The sequence below is a fragment of the Antechinus flavipes genome, chromosome 3 (assembly GCF_016432865.1).
Source record: "Antechinus flavipes isolate AdamAnt ecotype Samford, QLD, Australia chromosome 3, AdamAnt_v2, whole genome shotgun sequence".
NCBI lineage: Eukaryota > Metazoa > Chordata > Mammalia > Dasyuromorphia > Dasyuridae > Antechinus > Antechinus flavipes.
Window position 1 is genome coordinate 300,097,382 of NC_067400.1, and position 16,228 is coordinate 300,113,609.

Consider the following 16,228-nt stretch of genomic DNA (forward strand, 5'->3'; position numbering starts at 1 on the left):
GAAAATACTTTTTCAAGATAAATAGTCATAGCTTGCCATCTAGGGGAGGGGGTGGAGGGAGGGAGGGGAAAAATCAGAACAGAAACGAGTGCAAGGGATAATGTTGTAAAAAAAATTACCCTGGCATGGATTCTGTCAATATAAAGTTATTATTAAATAAAATAAAATATTAAAAAAGATAAATAGTCATATACTTTTGGAGGACAAATATAAATTTCATTTTGCATTTTTGGTTTTTAATCTGAGACTTCATCAATATGAAAACTTATTCCAACAATATAGATTAGCAAATGTTCTATAATTTACATCCATAGAGAATAATCTGAAGCACCTGCAGTTGGATATAAAATCCTCTTTTCTATTCTGTTATGCATATTCAAATATCCATTTCTGTTGGTATTTGCTAAATTTAGAATAAAAATAAAAATTTAGAAAAAAAAACCAAAAAAGAGTTGTGAGTTGTCTGTGGTTGCGCAGCTACTACTGTATGAGAATTAGAACTTGAACCTAGGTGCTATAGTCTCCAAGATCTGCTATCCCTCAGTCATATCAAGTTACCTCTCTAAATATTCACCCTTGAATTTATTAAACCAGAACACAACTATATATCCATCTAGTAAATCCATTATGACCTCATGTATATGGACAGATTGGAACCAAATGGAATATGGAAGATTGGGAAGATTTTAGAATGGAAAATGAGCTACAAAGATCCCATATGGTGAAGAGGTACCTTTCTGTATTTAGATTAGCATGCTGGGCCAAAAGAGACATTTCTGAAGTGATGAGAATTCTGCCCATTTATGGGTCTAGTGGGAAGGTTCCTTATACTATTGGACCATTCTGGGGCCAGACAAAAAGATGTTATACTATCAAGCAAAAACCATGAATTCTATAGTTTATCCTTGTTTATCTTCTTGGCAAATGCTATCCTTAGCTCAATCAATTTTTAACCCAGACCATAGGATTTAGAATTAATAAGAATTGTAAAGATAACCCAGTCTACTTTCCCCATTTTTTAAAAAAGTGAAGAATTTAAGACCCTCGGGATTAAGTAAATTTGGGCAAGGACAAACACTAAGTAATTAACAAAGTCAAGATTTGAACTCAGGCTCTATGATTCCAAGCCCAGGCCTTTTTCCCCCTGTACTATGCTTCCCCTCTAAGGCAGAAGTCTTTCAAAATTGCCCTGAACAGAAGTAGATTTCTTTAACTGGAACAAATTCCAACTACCGGACAATGGAATAATGTTGTTACATTGCCCAGTAATTGAAATTTATTGAATGTGCTACTTCATTACTGAACATCCTGCGAGAAAGCATCACTTTCTCTTCTTCATTAAAGAGGAGTTAACTACCTTGACCACCTTCATCTTACATGCAAAGTTTTCTAGAATTGAAAAATATTTTGCTCTGAACTTTAAGCTCCAGGTAGAGGAATTTAAAAATTAGAAGGGGCTTTCAAAGGCAACCAGCCAGAGTTAGGACTAGGATTAGGCAAAATAGCATAACACGCCAAGAGAACAACATACAATGTGGATTTTTACATATTGGGAACAGCATTTCTCTGAGATCTTCAGGCAGTTTTTTGTGTGAAGAATCATTATGTGCATCATGGTGATGAAAGGTCTTCCAGCCAGTAACATAGGAGGGAGAGAATACTTTTAGAACTTTAGAACTAGAGTATTCAAATATCTTGTATCATCACTGCATCTAATCTCACCTCCCACACAATGAAAAAATCCTCTTATATCTCTTGTATCCAACTTTTGCTTGATTACTTCCAGTAACAAGAAACTTACTGCTTTTTGAGATAGTCCACATCTTGAATTCCCTCTTCTATTAAATTGAAATTTGTCTCCTTGTAACTTCTAACAATTTTGTTCTTGTTCTCTCTTCTTGATCAAGGCGAATAACTTTAGTTTTTATTCAATAGGAGAGCTTTTTTTGAATATTAAAAATCATGATTTTGTCTCTTCTTAATTTTCTCATTTTCAAGTTAGAAATTCCCAAATCATTCAGTGATCCTACATATGACATGTTTTCCATAGCCTTTAATTTCCTTTGGACAGAGTCCTATTTGTCAGAGTTCCTCTGACAAAAGAGCAGTCAGAAAGCAAAAGATTGTCTTCACTGTGCTTACCTGGGTGTGCAGCATATTCAGTTTTTCAGTGGCTTCCAGAAGCTCTTGTTCAGCCAATCTCCTTCCACGTTCTGTCTGTTCCTGCAAAGACTGTAATTCATCCAATTCAGACCGCAGGATAGCATTTTGTCTCTCGGCCACCATCACCTTCTCCTTCAGACCTTCATTCTGATGTGTAGTTTCATCTACCTGCATTTGGAGGTTCTGTAACAAAAGAGGGGAATGTCTTATTGTGGAGGAAGAGGGAGAGAGAGGTGGGAGAGACAGAGAAAGAGAGAAAGATAGTGAGACAAGGAGACAGAGATAGAGAAAGACAGAGAAACAGACACAGAGACAGAGAGAGAGAAAAAAGAGAGACAGACAGAGACAGAAAGATAGAGACAGGGAGAGAGAGAGATGAAAGACAGAGAAAGTGATAGAGATGAGAGAGACAGAGAGAGACACAGAAAGAGAAAGAAATACATACAGACAGAGGGAGAGACAGAGATACAGAGACAGCTATAAGAGAGATAGAGACAGATAGAGACAGAAAACAGACAGAGACAAAGACAGAAATGACAGACAGAGAGACAGTCAGAGACAGAGACAAAAACAAAGAGGAGAGAGAGACAGAGAGAGATGAGAGACACAGAGCACAAAAAGAAGTAATTAAAGAGCTGCTACTGGCTTTTATTGAAGAGAGAAGGCAGGATGGTCAATGTTCTTTTGAAAGAACCTTGGATCTGAAGTCAAAGGACCTCAGTTCAAATTCCCATCAAAAGCTACTTGTGTGATGTTGGGCCAAGTCCCTTAACTTCTCCAGGCTTCAGTTTCCTCATTTGTAAAATGTTGGACTGGATGGCCTCAAAGTATTTTTTAGCCCTATATCTACAGTTACAAGAATGGATCTTGGTATAGGATATTGAAGATAATTAGGATTTTCCATTCCTTAGGCTGTTCATCTATAAATAGAGGTATTTAATTTGCTGGAAAAGAATATATAAATACCTTAATTTGCTTCTGGAGAGTGCACAGAGATTTGGAAGCCTCTGATGTTTGTCGGTTAGCATGGCTGAGCTGTACTTCCATCTCACTGAGGTCCCCTTCCATCTTCTTCTTTAGCCGAGAGGCCTCAGCTTGGCTCTTGACTTCAAAATCCAAAGTTGACTGCAGAGAATCAATGGTACGTTGCTGGTCTCTCCTAATTTTCAGATGACAGAAGATAAATTTGTGTGTGTGTGTGTGTGTGCATGTTTGATTAAGAAAGATTACCTGCTGAGTTCACAGTGATTTAAACAATGAGAGGAATTTAAGGTCCTTATTTTCTAAACTAACAAAATTGGGTCTGGATCTTTTTACTTTAAAAAAAAATGAATGAGATTAATATGTTAGGCTAGTGTGTTATTTGTACATCCCTGATTTATTCAATCAATATTTAATAGAGTTTATTGTAGTGGGGAAAGCACTACAAAAGGCTAAGATTGGAATCCTGATCCTATCAATTAACTAGATGTGATATCTTAGCCAAGTCATTTAATTTTTGCAAAGAACACTCTCCTCTGTAAATTAAAGCTTTGGACTTTAAGGTCCTAGTTATGACATTTTATGGATCCCTCCCAGCTCTGAACACAGGGTATTTAAACATAAATAAGTCATGGCCTCTGCTCTTAAAGAGATGACAATGAAGTCTGAAATAAAATTGTCCATGATAGTATATGAGAAAGCACAAAAGGCAAATTTCTCTGTGCACAATAGGTGCTTAATATTTGTTGAACTGAACTGAGTTGCATACAGCTACTGCTGTACATCTTGGTTTTAGTTTCCTGACAGGCGGCCTCAGACAAACAATTACTCCAATTCCTTATACCCTGAGGTCAGTCTGCATAAGAAACATCCTTTTACACATTTATGATGAGATTCAAAACTATATCCCTTTCTGGAAATTTACCCATGGTCAGCAATAAAGAGATATTCCAGCCCAGCCTCTCTTTAAAGTATGTATTTGGCAGACATTAGTTTTATCAAATTATAAACTGAATACAATGGAATAACTTGTTTAAAACATCATACTTTTATTATAGGGAAAAATAGTTCATAGAATATAACATTAAAACTCAAGACAACTCATACACCAATAGGTTAACTCCTGCAATTACAGCCCTTCTCTACAAAAAGTTTATTTGGAGCATCCATCCAGTAATCATCACTATGTTCTCTCCCTTGAAATGTCATCCAAGAAGAGCTCTAAATTGCGTGCTTGTCTTGGAATGTTCTCAGAAGATTAACAATGATTAGACAACATAATAAAACTCCAAGTCCATTCAAATGGCAGGGCAAAGAGAATGGAAAAGAATTGTTCAAACTTTGTTTTTGTTTTTGGGTTTGGGGGGTGGAGTTTTTGTTTTGTTTTGTTTGTTTTTGCCGAACATAGTTGAATATGGAATATGGTCTTCTTAAAGAAAGGGATTGTGTTCTTGCATTTTTTTGTGTATTACTAGCATTATATCTCCAGTGCCTGGTACCTAGTAAGAGCTTAATATGTACTTGTTGACTGACTAACTATATTAAATTAGGAGACAAAAAAATCCAACAAAGTATTAGTTGAGAATTCCAAAATCAGAGATAAGTTTCGGGAATTCCAATGTATATTCTGAAAAGTATATAGACCAGTCACATACAAGTATCAACAACTAGACAAGTAGCTTGAGTAATCCAATGGGAAATCCAAGAAATGAAAAGATCACGAGGAAACCTTCTAGTATGCTGAGTAGAACCTTTATGAAGCATCTAGGGGAAAACATTGACAGAAATTGTGCAGGAGGAGAAGGCATGGAGGGAGTACTTATGAATGGGTGAAAGAAGTTATCTACATGAATGAAATCACCAGTCCATAAGAGCATCATATCTGGGAGGCTGCAGGGTTTCTTTGCAGTCACGCAGTCTGTGCAGCAATTTCATTTGCAAAGGATGAAAGCATCCTGTTAGTTGCCCAGCAGTGAACCTGAGGAGGTGCAGGCTCTCCCCTGTGCACTGCTCATTAGCAACTTCTATGAATGGAACAGAGCTTAAGAAGGGCAAAAGGAGTCTTCACTTTCCTTTCAAAGAGTCCAGCAGCATAAAAAAAAAAAGAAAAGTGTCTGGTGCTGTGTCAGAAAAAAAAGATTACTAGGAATTTGAATTAGGATTTCTTAATAATGTTTAATAAAGTAAGCTCATTAACAAAACAAAGGCCTCTTTCATAAGCACAGGAGGAACTGAGGGATGGACAGCGAGTGGACATATAGCTTATCTCCCAACGTATCCAAGTAGTGATAGAATGGAAGACAAATGAGATGGAAGCCCTACTCTGTGTGACTACAGGCAATGAAGTATTGTGAAGAGTGTTTGTATTCAGAAGTTCAAGTTTCACATCAGACGTTTCCTAGCTGTGTGACTCAAGAGAAGACCCTGAACTGAGCCTCAGTTTCTTAATCTGTAAAATGAAGAGGGAAAGATAGAATCTCCCTCGTTGGGTTGTTGCAGAAACTAAAAATCACTTTACAAACCTTGCAGACATGTCATATATTGTGATAAGCAGAGATTAGAATCAGAAAGTAGTAACATCGTTGTTTATATAGGTGCATGATTACTTTCTCCATCCACTACACTGGGTGAATATTTCTCTTTCATCTTCACTTCTTTTCTTTCAAATATTTCAATATTTTTTTCTCTCAATCCTCCTCCACCTCTAATTCCTTTTCTTCTAAGTGTCAGACAGAGATAAGGAATAGGGGTGGGAGGACTGTAATATAGACAGATACAGGCGGGTGAAATTAACATGAATTCTAAAGCTCTCGTGTTGGAAAAACCAAGTGGTATTTTTATAGCACTAGAACATTTCTCTCACTTCTTTTAAGAGTCATTCATTTAAGAGCCCTGAGTCAAAATTCTCTATATGAGACTATATTCTGCTCAAACTTTCTATTGAGACAACAAACAGTCATGCCATAATTTGTAACTATGCTCACTTTTAAGTTAAAAGTGGTGAGATTTATTTTTTAAGTTTCATAAAAATCTATTAGGAAATAAAATGTTTTAGAAGCTATTGTTCATCATTATGAAAATATCCATGCCTATCAATATCTTATATAAAGATTCAAGAAATTCCAAGAGATGATCTCAAAGATGTTTTCATTTCATAGGCAAATGACCACTCCATGGCCAAGGATAGTTTACTGGAGAATCCCTCTACCTAAAGTATACTCACAACTAGAGGAGAAAAAGATAAATGAAGATGTAGTCAAATCTAATATCAAATGAAAAAAATAATAAAAGAAAAGTTCCATTTATCAAAATGAACATTATTAGTTAAACTGATCAAACATGAATTTAAAGCTAATTCCTGGCAATATCACTTCTAGATCTGAACAATATTGGTCTTATTCTGTCTAATTTGTCTGATTTTGTTTTAAGAAACCTTAGTGAATTAATTAACTAATACAGTCTGCTAGGAACCAAAGTGGCAGTTAAAAATGTAAAAGATGAGTTCAACTCTTGTTGCTTAGCAATGAGATGAATGGAGCCATAAGTATGAGACAACAGAGGAGGATTCCCAGGCAGAAATAGGCATCTACATTTGGATTTAAAATGCCTCAGTCACATTTTCAACTTTTGAAAAATAGGAGAACTTCCTGGAGAAGGATTATAAAAAAAGAAGAGATGATGGGGCAGTTATCAATCATGTAAACATCACTGGGTAATTTGGGTTGTGCTAAACATCTTGGACTTTGTTAACATCTACTTTTCAGGGTTGCTTTGGGGAATAAATGAAACCACATTTGTCAAATCAGCCAGACAATAAATACTTATGAAGCACTTACTATGTGTCAGGTACTGTTTTAAGTACTGGGAAAACAAATACAGAAAAGAAATAGTGCTTCCCCTTAAAGAGCTTTCTCACTGGGGAAGACAATAATAAAAGCTTAAAAGTGGAAGGGAATAGAAAAGGATACTCAGTTCAAAGGCATGATGAAAAGTCCAAAGACGTGCATCTATATGGGAAATGAAAAGATGTCTGGTCTGGAAATCCTCCTCATGTCAAAGTTTGGGGAGGAAGCTTCTACCCCACCTCCATTCAGAGGAGTGCCAGAGAGCAGAGGATGCTGATGAGATGTGAGTACCAAGCACTTTGTAAATCTCAAAGCTATAAATATTAGCTATTATTGTGGTGATAGTTGTTTCAGAGCCTATCTAAAATCTTCATAGAACAAAGAAACTTAAAAAAAAAACTTTTTCTCATGTCTGTTTGACCATGTGACCCAACTAGTAAGAACTGTACAAATTCTAGAAATTTGTAGAAAGTTTTAAAGTTCCTTTACTCAAAGTATCCTCACAACTAGAGGGGTTAAAAAAAATGAAGATCTGGCCAAATCAACATCTAAAGAAAAAATAAAAGTAAATATCCATCATATCAAAGTAAACATGAATGTTTAACATATCCAACATTCATTTAAAAATTAAACCAAATAAAATAGTCAGAACTCATCTTTTTAACCAAATGGGCCCTAGTAAATGCTATCTCTTTGAGCTTCTGTTTTTAATAATGACACACAAAGCATAGTTCTCGACCAGAAATACAACTTCTATTTTCCCCTGGTTTGGTTTAGTTTGCATTTGGAGGATGTGACTGGTATTTGTAGAATGTTTAGCATTTACCTAATTAACAAGTTAAATCAACTACATTCATCTGTTACTGGCTGGGGCTTTCTAACACATAAATTGTTGCTCTGTCTTCTGGTATATGTCTAAGATTTAATTGATTGCTCTCTTAGCAGACTATCAAGATCTTTCTCTGTAACTAGCAGTGGTTCCTAAGAGAAAGAAGAATTTAGCCAGCAACCAAATTCCCACTATTAGCAGTAACTACTCATCATCAAGATCATAAGACTTCAGGAAATCATATGTAGCCCATTAAGAAAAGGTTGGAATCCCCTGAGTTAGGGTGTTAGAAAAGTGTCTCTGTCTATACACTTACTACCCAACCAGCAAGCCAACATTACCATCACCATTAGGACTCCAGATGAGATAAGAACAGAGGCAGCTGAAAGTGACATAGAAAATTGCCTCAGGATCATGGTTCTCAAATCACTAGGGTTGGACAAACTATATCCCAGGGAACAGAAAGAACAGACATATGTGATTACTTAAGCACTATGTTTCATTTCTGAAAAATTGTGGTAAACAGGAGAAGTGATACAGGATTGGAAATGGGCAGTCATTCCAATTTTCAAAAGAGGGAAGAGGGTAGAGTTTGTAAACTATAAACCAGAGTGTTGATTTTGGTTCCTAGAAAAATGTTAGGATATAATATTGAAGGCATAGTTCATAACTACTTATATAAAAAAAGTAGTGAGAACTCAGAAACAGCATGGCTTCATCAAGAACAATTCATGCCCCGTTCTCTAACCCTTTTGGATAGGACTTCTGGATCGTTTGATAAGGGAACTGCCACAGGCATTGTCTAGTACCTTATGAAAATGTTTGTCTCCCATGATATTTTCTCAGGCAATACTGAAACATTCTGAATTGAATTGTAGAACTGAAAAATATTCTACAATAATAGTTGTTGAATGGACTCAGTTGAATGGCCAGAGCAAATTATTCATTAAATTGTCATGTAAATAGTTATATATTTACATGTTGAATCACGTCTGTGAATATAAGCTCCTTTGGAATAAGATTGTATTTCCTTTAACCATTATATCCCAGAATCTAGTTGCTACTAATAGAGATATATATGGTACTCTTAAGCATTCCCTCCTAGTACATATTTAATGATATTGCTTGTATTGGATTAGACCTAAAGCGTCAATATTAATAATTGGTAGATGTCAAACTGAAGAAGGTACTCTAGAGAAATGTCCTTTGTTTTTCCCCCCAACACTTTCATGAGTAATTTAGAAGGAATAATTGGCATGCTTATAAAGTCACTTAACCTCTCAGCCTCAGTTTCTTCATCTGAAAAATTGTGACAATAGGAGGGTTGTGATGATCAAATGAGATAAAATAGGTAAAGCACTTTGCTCTGGTGTTAGCTTGCATAGAGATGCTAGCCATCATTATGATAAGATTTGTAGATGTTTCAAAGGAAAATTAACATATTGAATGAAAGAATCAAGATCCAAGTTGACCAATGGACTAAATCTAGTAAGACAAAATTTAGTACGATAAATGTTGAATCACATATCGCTCTTTTTATTTGTCAAAGTATATGAATTTACATCACTTTTTGTGAAAAAATTTTGGTCGATTCTAAGCTCAGCATGAGTCAACATATGGATTATTGAGCTAACTCAAGGAAAGTATAGCATTAAGAACGAGGGAAATGATGTGTCTGTTGGACTGAACACATAGAGAATATTGTATCAGGAATTCTGGGTTTCAGGGAGAACACTGGAAAGCTATGATATCAACATGCTTTCAGGATGCTGAAAGGAGAGGTGATGAAGATTGGTTGAAAGAACTGTATCTTAAGTGGAAAGAATGTAACATTTTGAGTAGCCACATACTGAACGAGAATCCCATTTCTACTGCTTACTCTCTGGTGGATGATGAAGTAGTTATTTTACTGCCCTAAATTTCTATTTCTTCACATGTAAAATAATGGGCTCAGTCTCAAAGATCCTATAGTCCTAAGAATATGGCATGTTTAGTAAGGAGAAGAAAAGTTTTGGTGAAGGTAGGTAAGGGACATTATATCTATATTCGAATATTTGACAGTCTATTATCTGAAAGAAATATTAAATGTGTTCTATTTGACCTAGAGCTAGGAACAAATGTTGTGGATAGACATTAGTTAGATGTAGAGAAATCAGACCTCTTCATCAAAATAGCCAAAAGTGGAATGGAATGCCTTGGACAGCAGTGGATTCTCTATGACCAAATGGTTTCAAGCAAGGACTAAATGACCACTTATCAGTAATGATATTGAGAGTATTACTGTTTGGGTTCAGATTGGATAGATGACCTCTGAAATCCACTTCTTTTTTTCCTGATATTATTTGATTTTTTAAACAAAAAATTTGAGACATGTTAAGAAATTACTATATTAGATTTTCTTTTAAAAAATGCTTTGCCTACAGAAATGGAATAGGTAACTATTTAAAAATACAAAAGTTTATATGCATATTTCTAAAATAACTGAATTAAAAGACATTAAATAATGCAGATATCCATAAAGAAAGAGTTCTGGATAAGGAAAGCTTCTTTCAGCCTTAAAAATTTAGACACCCATAGGGGTAAAACTTTTAAGAAAAAGCTCCTTGAGGTCTACTGAAAGAAGTTCAAACTCTTAGCTTAGTATGTAAGATGATCCAGAATCTGACAACTTACTTTTCAGCTTTAACTCAAACTCTTTTACTCCATATAGAATATACTTCAACTTAACTGGATTACTTCTCATCCTCTATATACACATCCCATTCTTTTCCATTTCTCTGTCTTTGTTTATACTGTGCCATATACCTGGGATGCCTTTATAACCTACCGGTTCCCTAAATCAGAAGTGTCAAACACTTGCCACAGGCTATCTGAAATCTGCAACATTCCTGAGTGCTGTCTGAACCAAAAAATGTAAAAGATAATTGGGAAATACTTAACAAAATAAGTAAAAATACAAGAAAACAGGCAGCATTACATTTTAAAACTAAGTCTCTATGAATCCTACAGGGATCCTTATTTACAGATTGGTGGTCCCTGTATCTGTTTGAATTTGATACCATTGCTCTAAGGCCTGACACAAATGTCAGCTCTCTCCTGAAGCCTTCACTGACTTCTCTTATCAATGATCTTATCCTTATTCCAGAACTTTTATAATATTTTCTCTCTTTTATGCATTTACACATTATTTTGTATTTTAATAAATTAAAATAATATATGTCCAAATAACAATAAACCCTCTGAGGTCAGGGACTTAGCTTTACACCTCTCCCATTGAAACAATGCTGTACATGTGAATAAATGTGGATTGAAATAAATTATTATGAATCTATTTACTGCCAATCAATTTTAGATATCCTCGTCAAATTCCTTTGCCCTTGGTTGTTGATTTCTTTTAATGTTTATGGGTCCCTCTTGTTTTAGGGAGGACTTTAGTATCTGCTCCTGGAACCTAGCCCAATTTTCCCAGATTCCTTCAATTCATGACCTGTCATGACTTAGGAGCTATCACATATTCATATATGCACAATAGCATAAACTTTGCTATTCTGGTGTTCCAGGAATAGGGCCACGTGGCCACTGCCCACAACCCCACAGAATGGAGACATTCTAATGTCTGTTCTGAATATATTATTATAATTGTTATGAATCATTCACTAAAACTCTTGAACAGCTCAGCCACCATTCTCCTGCCTCCCCTTTGTTCAGTTCTTCATTTCTCATGTCTAGTCTTTGGTTACTTTCTTCTCTGTTAGATAGCTGTTTAGATCAACTGCTTCCTTTGCACTAAGATTATAATAACTGGCAAATTGCTCTATACCACTCACATGTGCCTGATGAGATACAGCCTCTCTGAGGATTCATTTTTCCTTGGCTGAGTTTATTTATAGGTAGTCATTTGACACTACCTGAAATCATTTTATTTAACTGTGCAAAGAGGCATTTATTTTCTTCCTCCTCAAAGTAGGGCAACTCTTGAGTCCTAGTGTGTCTGCCTTTCATCAAAAAAGTCCATTTGGACATTGACATAGGGCCTTAGAAAGAGAAATGAATCATTCACAACAGTCCATTGTTTAAGCTCAAATTTTCATACACTAGGGCATGGGTAACCCAAAGCATAGGGTACAGCTGAATTTTGCTTGACATCCTCATTAAAAACTTGACCCAAGAAGGAGTTTCATCTGACAATGGACTGTAGAAATGAGCCAATTATAGACTATATTTGAACAGTTTTGAATTTACAAAACTTTCTTTTTCTATTTTTCTCTAAAAAATTATTTCCAAATATACAAGGAGTATCTTCATCTGACAGCTGAACCATAGGCTTGAATTTCTCTCTTCTCTTGCCTATGGAAGAAGCATTTTTCATAACAATTGAGGGGACAATTAAGATGAAAAACTGAAGGTATAGATGTGCATTTCTTTTGTATGTTTGTATACCATGAGCCCAAGTAAACAAGGAATGGCAGTATTCCTATTTGGGCGATCCCCGCTTCCACCTCAGACCTTAAAAGTCATCATCCAAGGGAATAGCCCATGTGGAGAATAGACTCAAAAAAAAAAAATACAAGCAACTGTCTCTGCAGATACAGCAGCCCCAACCATTGAAGACACAGAAAAGAAAATTCTTACTGCCAAAGTCTCAGGCATTGCTAAATGATTCAACAGCTGAAATCTATCTAGTTTTTATTAATGGAAATACCCTAAAAGGTGATTCATTGCCATCTGCTGCAACACTACATGATAAGAACCAAAGAGGTCTTTTTCCTCAGCCCTGAGGCTGAAACGATGCACAACAACAACAATAGCTAACATTTATATGTTGCTTATTATATGCAAGCCATGTGCTAAGTACTTTATAATTGCTATTTTGTTTGATCCTCACCACAGTCCTGGGGGATGCCATTATTAGCTCCATTTTGCTGATGAGGAAACTGAGGCTAGCAGAGGACTAATGACTTGACTAAGACCACACAGCTAAAAGTATAGATCCTTAAGAAAAAGGGCTGACTTTGCTTTTCTATTTAAATCTCTGGCACTTAGCCCAGTTCTTGGCACATAAACGCCCTATGATTCATTCCTTTAGAAAAAGATACAAAAAATAATCACAAATGCTACGTGTTTCTAAGAGTACTTTTTATCTGTAAAGATTGAAGGACTTTGCAAACACATTCACTGATGTTCTTTACCACCTTCAGATATAGGTAAAGGTTCCTTTTACACTCTTCCTTTAACTGAGGAACTTGAGAAATAACATATTTAACATCCTCAGCATGTGATGGGTGGCACTAAGGGATGTTGATTCTTTCCTTGGTTCAGTTTTTTAATTCATTGTCCTGACTACTTAGCTGATGCTGCTTCAACAGAGATTCAAGAAGCCACTTAAATCTCAGCCTTCACACCAATGTAAGCAGATGCTGTAAAGCAGGCAATGGTTCCCTGGGGAACAACCGCATGTAGGGTAAATAAAAATCCTATTGTGGCACAACTGAATCCTGGGAGATGGGGGGATGATTCTTCTTTACTTACTTTAAAGCTGGCGTCAGTCAGCTAACATTTATTGCAGTGATTCTCCCGTCCCCCAAAAAATAAATGGAAAAGATTTTTTTTGCTCCCATAAGAAATCATAACAATTGAAATGTGAGACTCACCACGGGAGAATTGAGAAACCTACAACATTAGTCTATTCATTAAGAATCTTAGTACATATCAAGTGCCTACTATGTACCAAGCATTATGCTAAGCACTTGGGATATAAAAAGAGGCAAATGACAGTACCTGCCTTTAATGAACTCATAATCTAAGGAAGGAGACAATATGTAAACAACTACATCCAAACAAGCTATACACAGAATACATAGGAAATGATTGAAGGGAAGGGAGCAAAATTAAGAGGGTTTCGGAAAGGTTGCCTGTAGAAGGTAAGGTTTTAGCTGTGACTTAAAAGAAACCAAAGAATCCAAGAGTTGAATATAAGGAGGAGGAATATTTAAGGGTTGGTGGACAGGCACAAAAAATGCCCAAAGCCCATAGAAGGAATCCAACTTCTCTTCAAAATTTTAAGCCATTGTGTTGAGTTCTTTACAACTTCAACCTTAATGTAGTAAACATTCAACTTACATCATGTATTGTACTTGTATTGCATAATACAATGATGTGATGCACCTGTAATTTATATCATACTTCTATGGTGAACGTTTGGTTTATTTCATGAATATTATATTTATCATCCTATGTTGAATAAGTAAATATTATATTTAACCAAGTTGTTTATAATTTTAAAATCCAGACTATCCAAAATTTTGCAGAATATCTTTTGAAATACATGTTATGCTCCTGGTGCTATCATGCCCTTTGAGAAACATTGATTTACTAAACATCTACTATAGGTAAGGGAATGTGATGTGACTTATGAATACTTAGCAGGGAAATTGTTGATATGGTCACTCTCCTATAATCTCATGGTGGAAAGAGAATAATACATGAAAGGAAGTGTGAAGGAGGAGAAGAAAAAGGAGAAGGAGGAAGAGAAGGAGAAAGAGAAGGAGGAGGAGGAAGAGGAGGATAAGGAAGAGATAAGGAAGAGAAGAAAGAGGAGGAGGAGGAGGAGGAAGAGGAGAGGGAAGAAGAGGAGGAGGATAAGGAGAATACATAATATTCAAGCTAATAGCCATGATTCAGAGCCAGCTATTTCTCTGTGTGTGCCTGTCTTTATGTCTCTCTGTCTCAATTTCTCTCTTTGTGTATGTGTGTGTGTGTGTGTGTGTGTGTGTGTGTATGCACACGCATGCACCTGTGCTCTGGCTCTCTCTTCTCTTCACTTTCTCCTCTTTCCCTCTCTTCCTCCCTCCTCCCTCCTTTTCTTCCTCCTTCCTCTTTTCTCTGTCTCTCCCTGTGTGTCTGTCTGTCTGTCTCCTCTCTCTCTCTCTCTCTCTCTCTCTCTCTCTCTCTCTCTCTCTCTCTCTCTATATATATATATATATATATATATATAAAATATATATATAAAACAATGTCTCTCTCTTTCTATCTCTCTGTCTCTCTGTCTCTCTCTCTCTCTCTCTCTCTCTCTCTCTCTCTCTCACACACACACACACACACACACACACACACACACACACACACTCCATGAAAGGAAGGCTATCGAGATGATTCTTTGGTCAGTCAGAGATGCTGGGTTAGTATGTTCAATAATCTGCTAAATGAGAGTAAGAAGAGCAGTGTGACTATAAAGATATAATGAGTTCAGTTTGGTTAAAGTTAATGAAGGAAATACATAATGAGTACTCATTATATCAGTCTTAAATACCTCAAGCTTTCAATTTCTTCTTCTTTCTCTACGAGTTTCCTTTCAAGTTCTACTTTAGCCTCCAAGATCTCATATTGAAAATAAAGGATTTTGTTCTCTTCTCGTTCCAAGACTCCCTGAAATCAAATACCAAATTGAATCTGTTTTTAACCAACCAAAACTTAGAAATTTCTCTTTTGTTGATGCAAAAGCCACATTATTGATCAGTAAAGTAATTGGCATTTATTTAACACTTACTATATGCCCAAACTGTTTAGGTGCTAATAATAATACAAGTTCAGAAAAGGGACAGTCTTAAAAAGCTTACATTTTACTTAGAGTGGGTTTGAAGACAAAGGTCTCTTTGGAATTCCCATAGAAAAAGTGCAGGATTTTAACTAGTCTTTTTCAGGAATTAAAGCAAGATCAGAGGTAATTTAGTAACTTAGTCTACAATATAGCATTTGTCATCCATTCTCGGTATGTTGTTTTAGCTACTATTCAATAATTGAACTTTTTAAAGGTGTTTAAAAGAGGATATAGAAATATAGTGTAGTAAAAACTAAAAGCTCAGATTCCTTTGAGAAATCCAACAGTAGGAAACTCCTAGCACTAAATGTTATATAATAACCCAAATATAAAATCATTGAAAAGCTCGTGAAGCTATTCAATAGATTCTTTAAAATGTTAGAAGCATGATTATTATAAAGTCATTAATGCATTTCTTGACTGAGGGAGATGGTATAATGTAGTAGAAAAAGTTTGAATTAGAGAATTGGAAGGTTTAAAATTCTCTGCTCTGCTATTAACTAGCATTATGACCTTGACCAAAACCCTTAACTTTGGTTTGCCTCAGTTATCTCATTAAATACAATGGGATGATCCAAGTCCCTTCCAAAAGCAAAATGGTTATTCTTAGGAGCAGAGCATTTCTGAAAATAGTAATGTTGATTTTGCTATGTGGTAAGCACTGGTGGATATTTTAAAAATAGAGATAGGAAAGATACTGGGAATTTTAGTCATGCTCACCTCCTACTGCCCTGATTTCTAATCTTTTCCCTCAATCACAGGGAAACAAGCTAAAAAAAAACCCCAATATTAGATGACTGTTTCTTCAGAATG

At 35.7% G+C, this 16,228-nt stretch overlaps 1 protein-coding gene across 4 annotated transcripts in view; it reads right to left on the reverse strand.

Annotated features, from left to right (window-relative positions):
• MYH15 (myosin heavy chain 15) overlaps positions 1-16,228 on the reverse strand; it is a 93,518-nt gene that overhangs the window by 37,199 nt on the left and 40,091 nt on the right. For all 4 annotated transcript variants that reach the window (XR_007951877.1, XR_007951878.1, XR_007951879.1 and 1 more), the window contains exons 13-15: positions 15,128-15,243; positions 3,130-3,322; positions 2,143-2,346 (exon numbers count right to left, since the gene is read on the reverse strand). Coding sequence is in view for 1 of the 4 variants with exons in the window: in XM_051985248.1 (XP_051841208.1) it covers positions 2,143-2,346; positions 3,130-3,322; positions 15,128-15,243 (513 nt within the window). In the remaining 3 variants the exon portion in view is untranslated. The remainder of the gene's footprint in view (positions 1-2,142; positions 2,347-3,129; positions 3,323-15,127; positions 15,244-16,228) is intronic.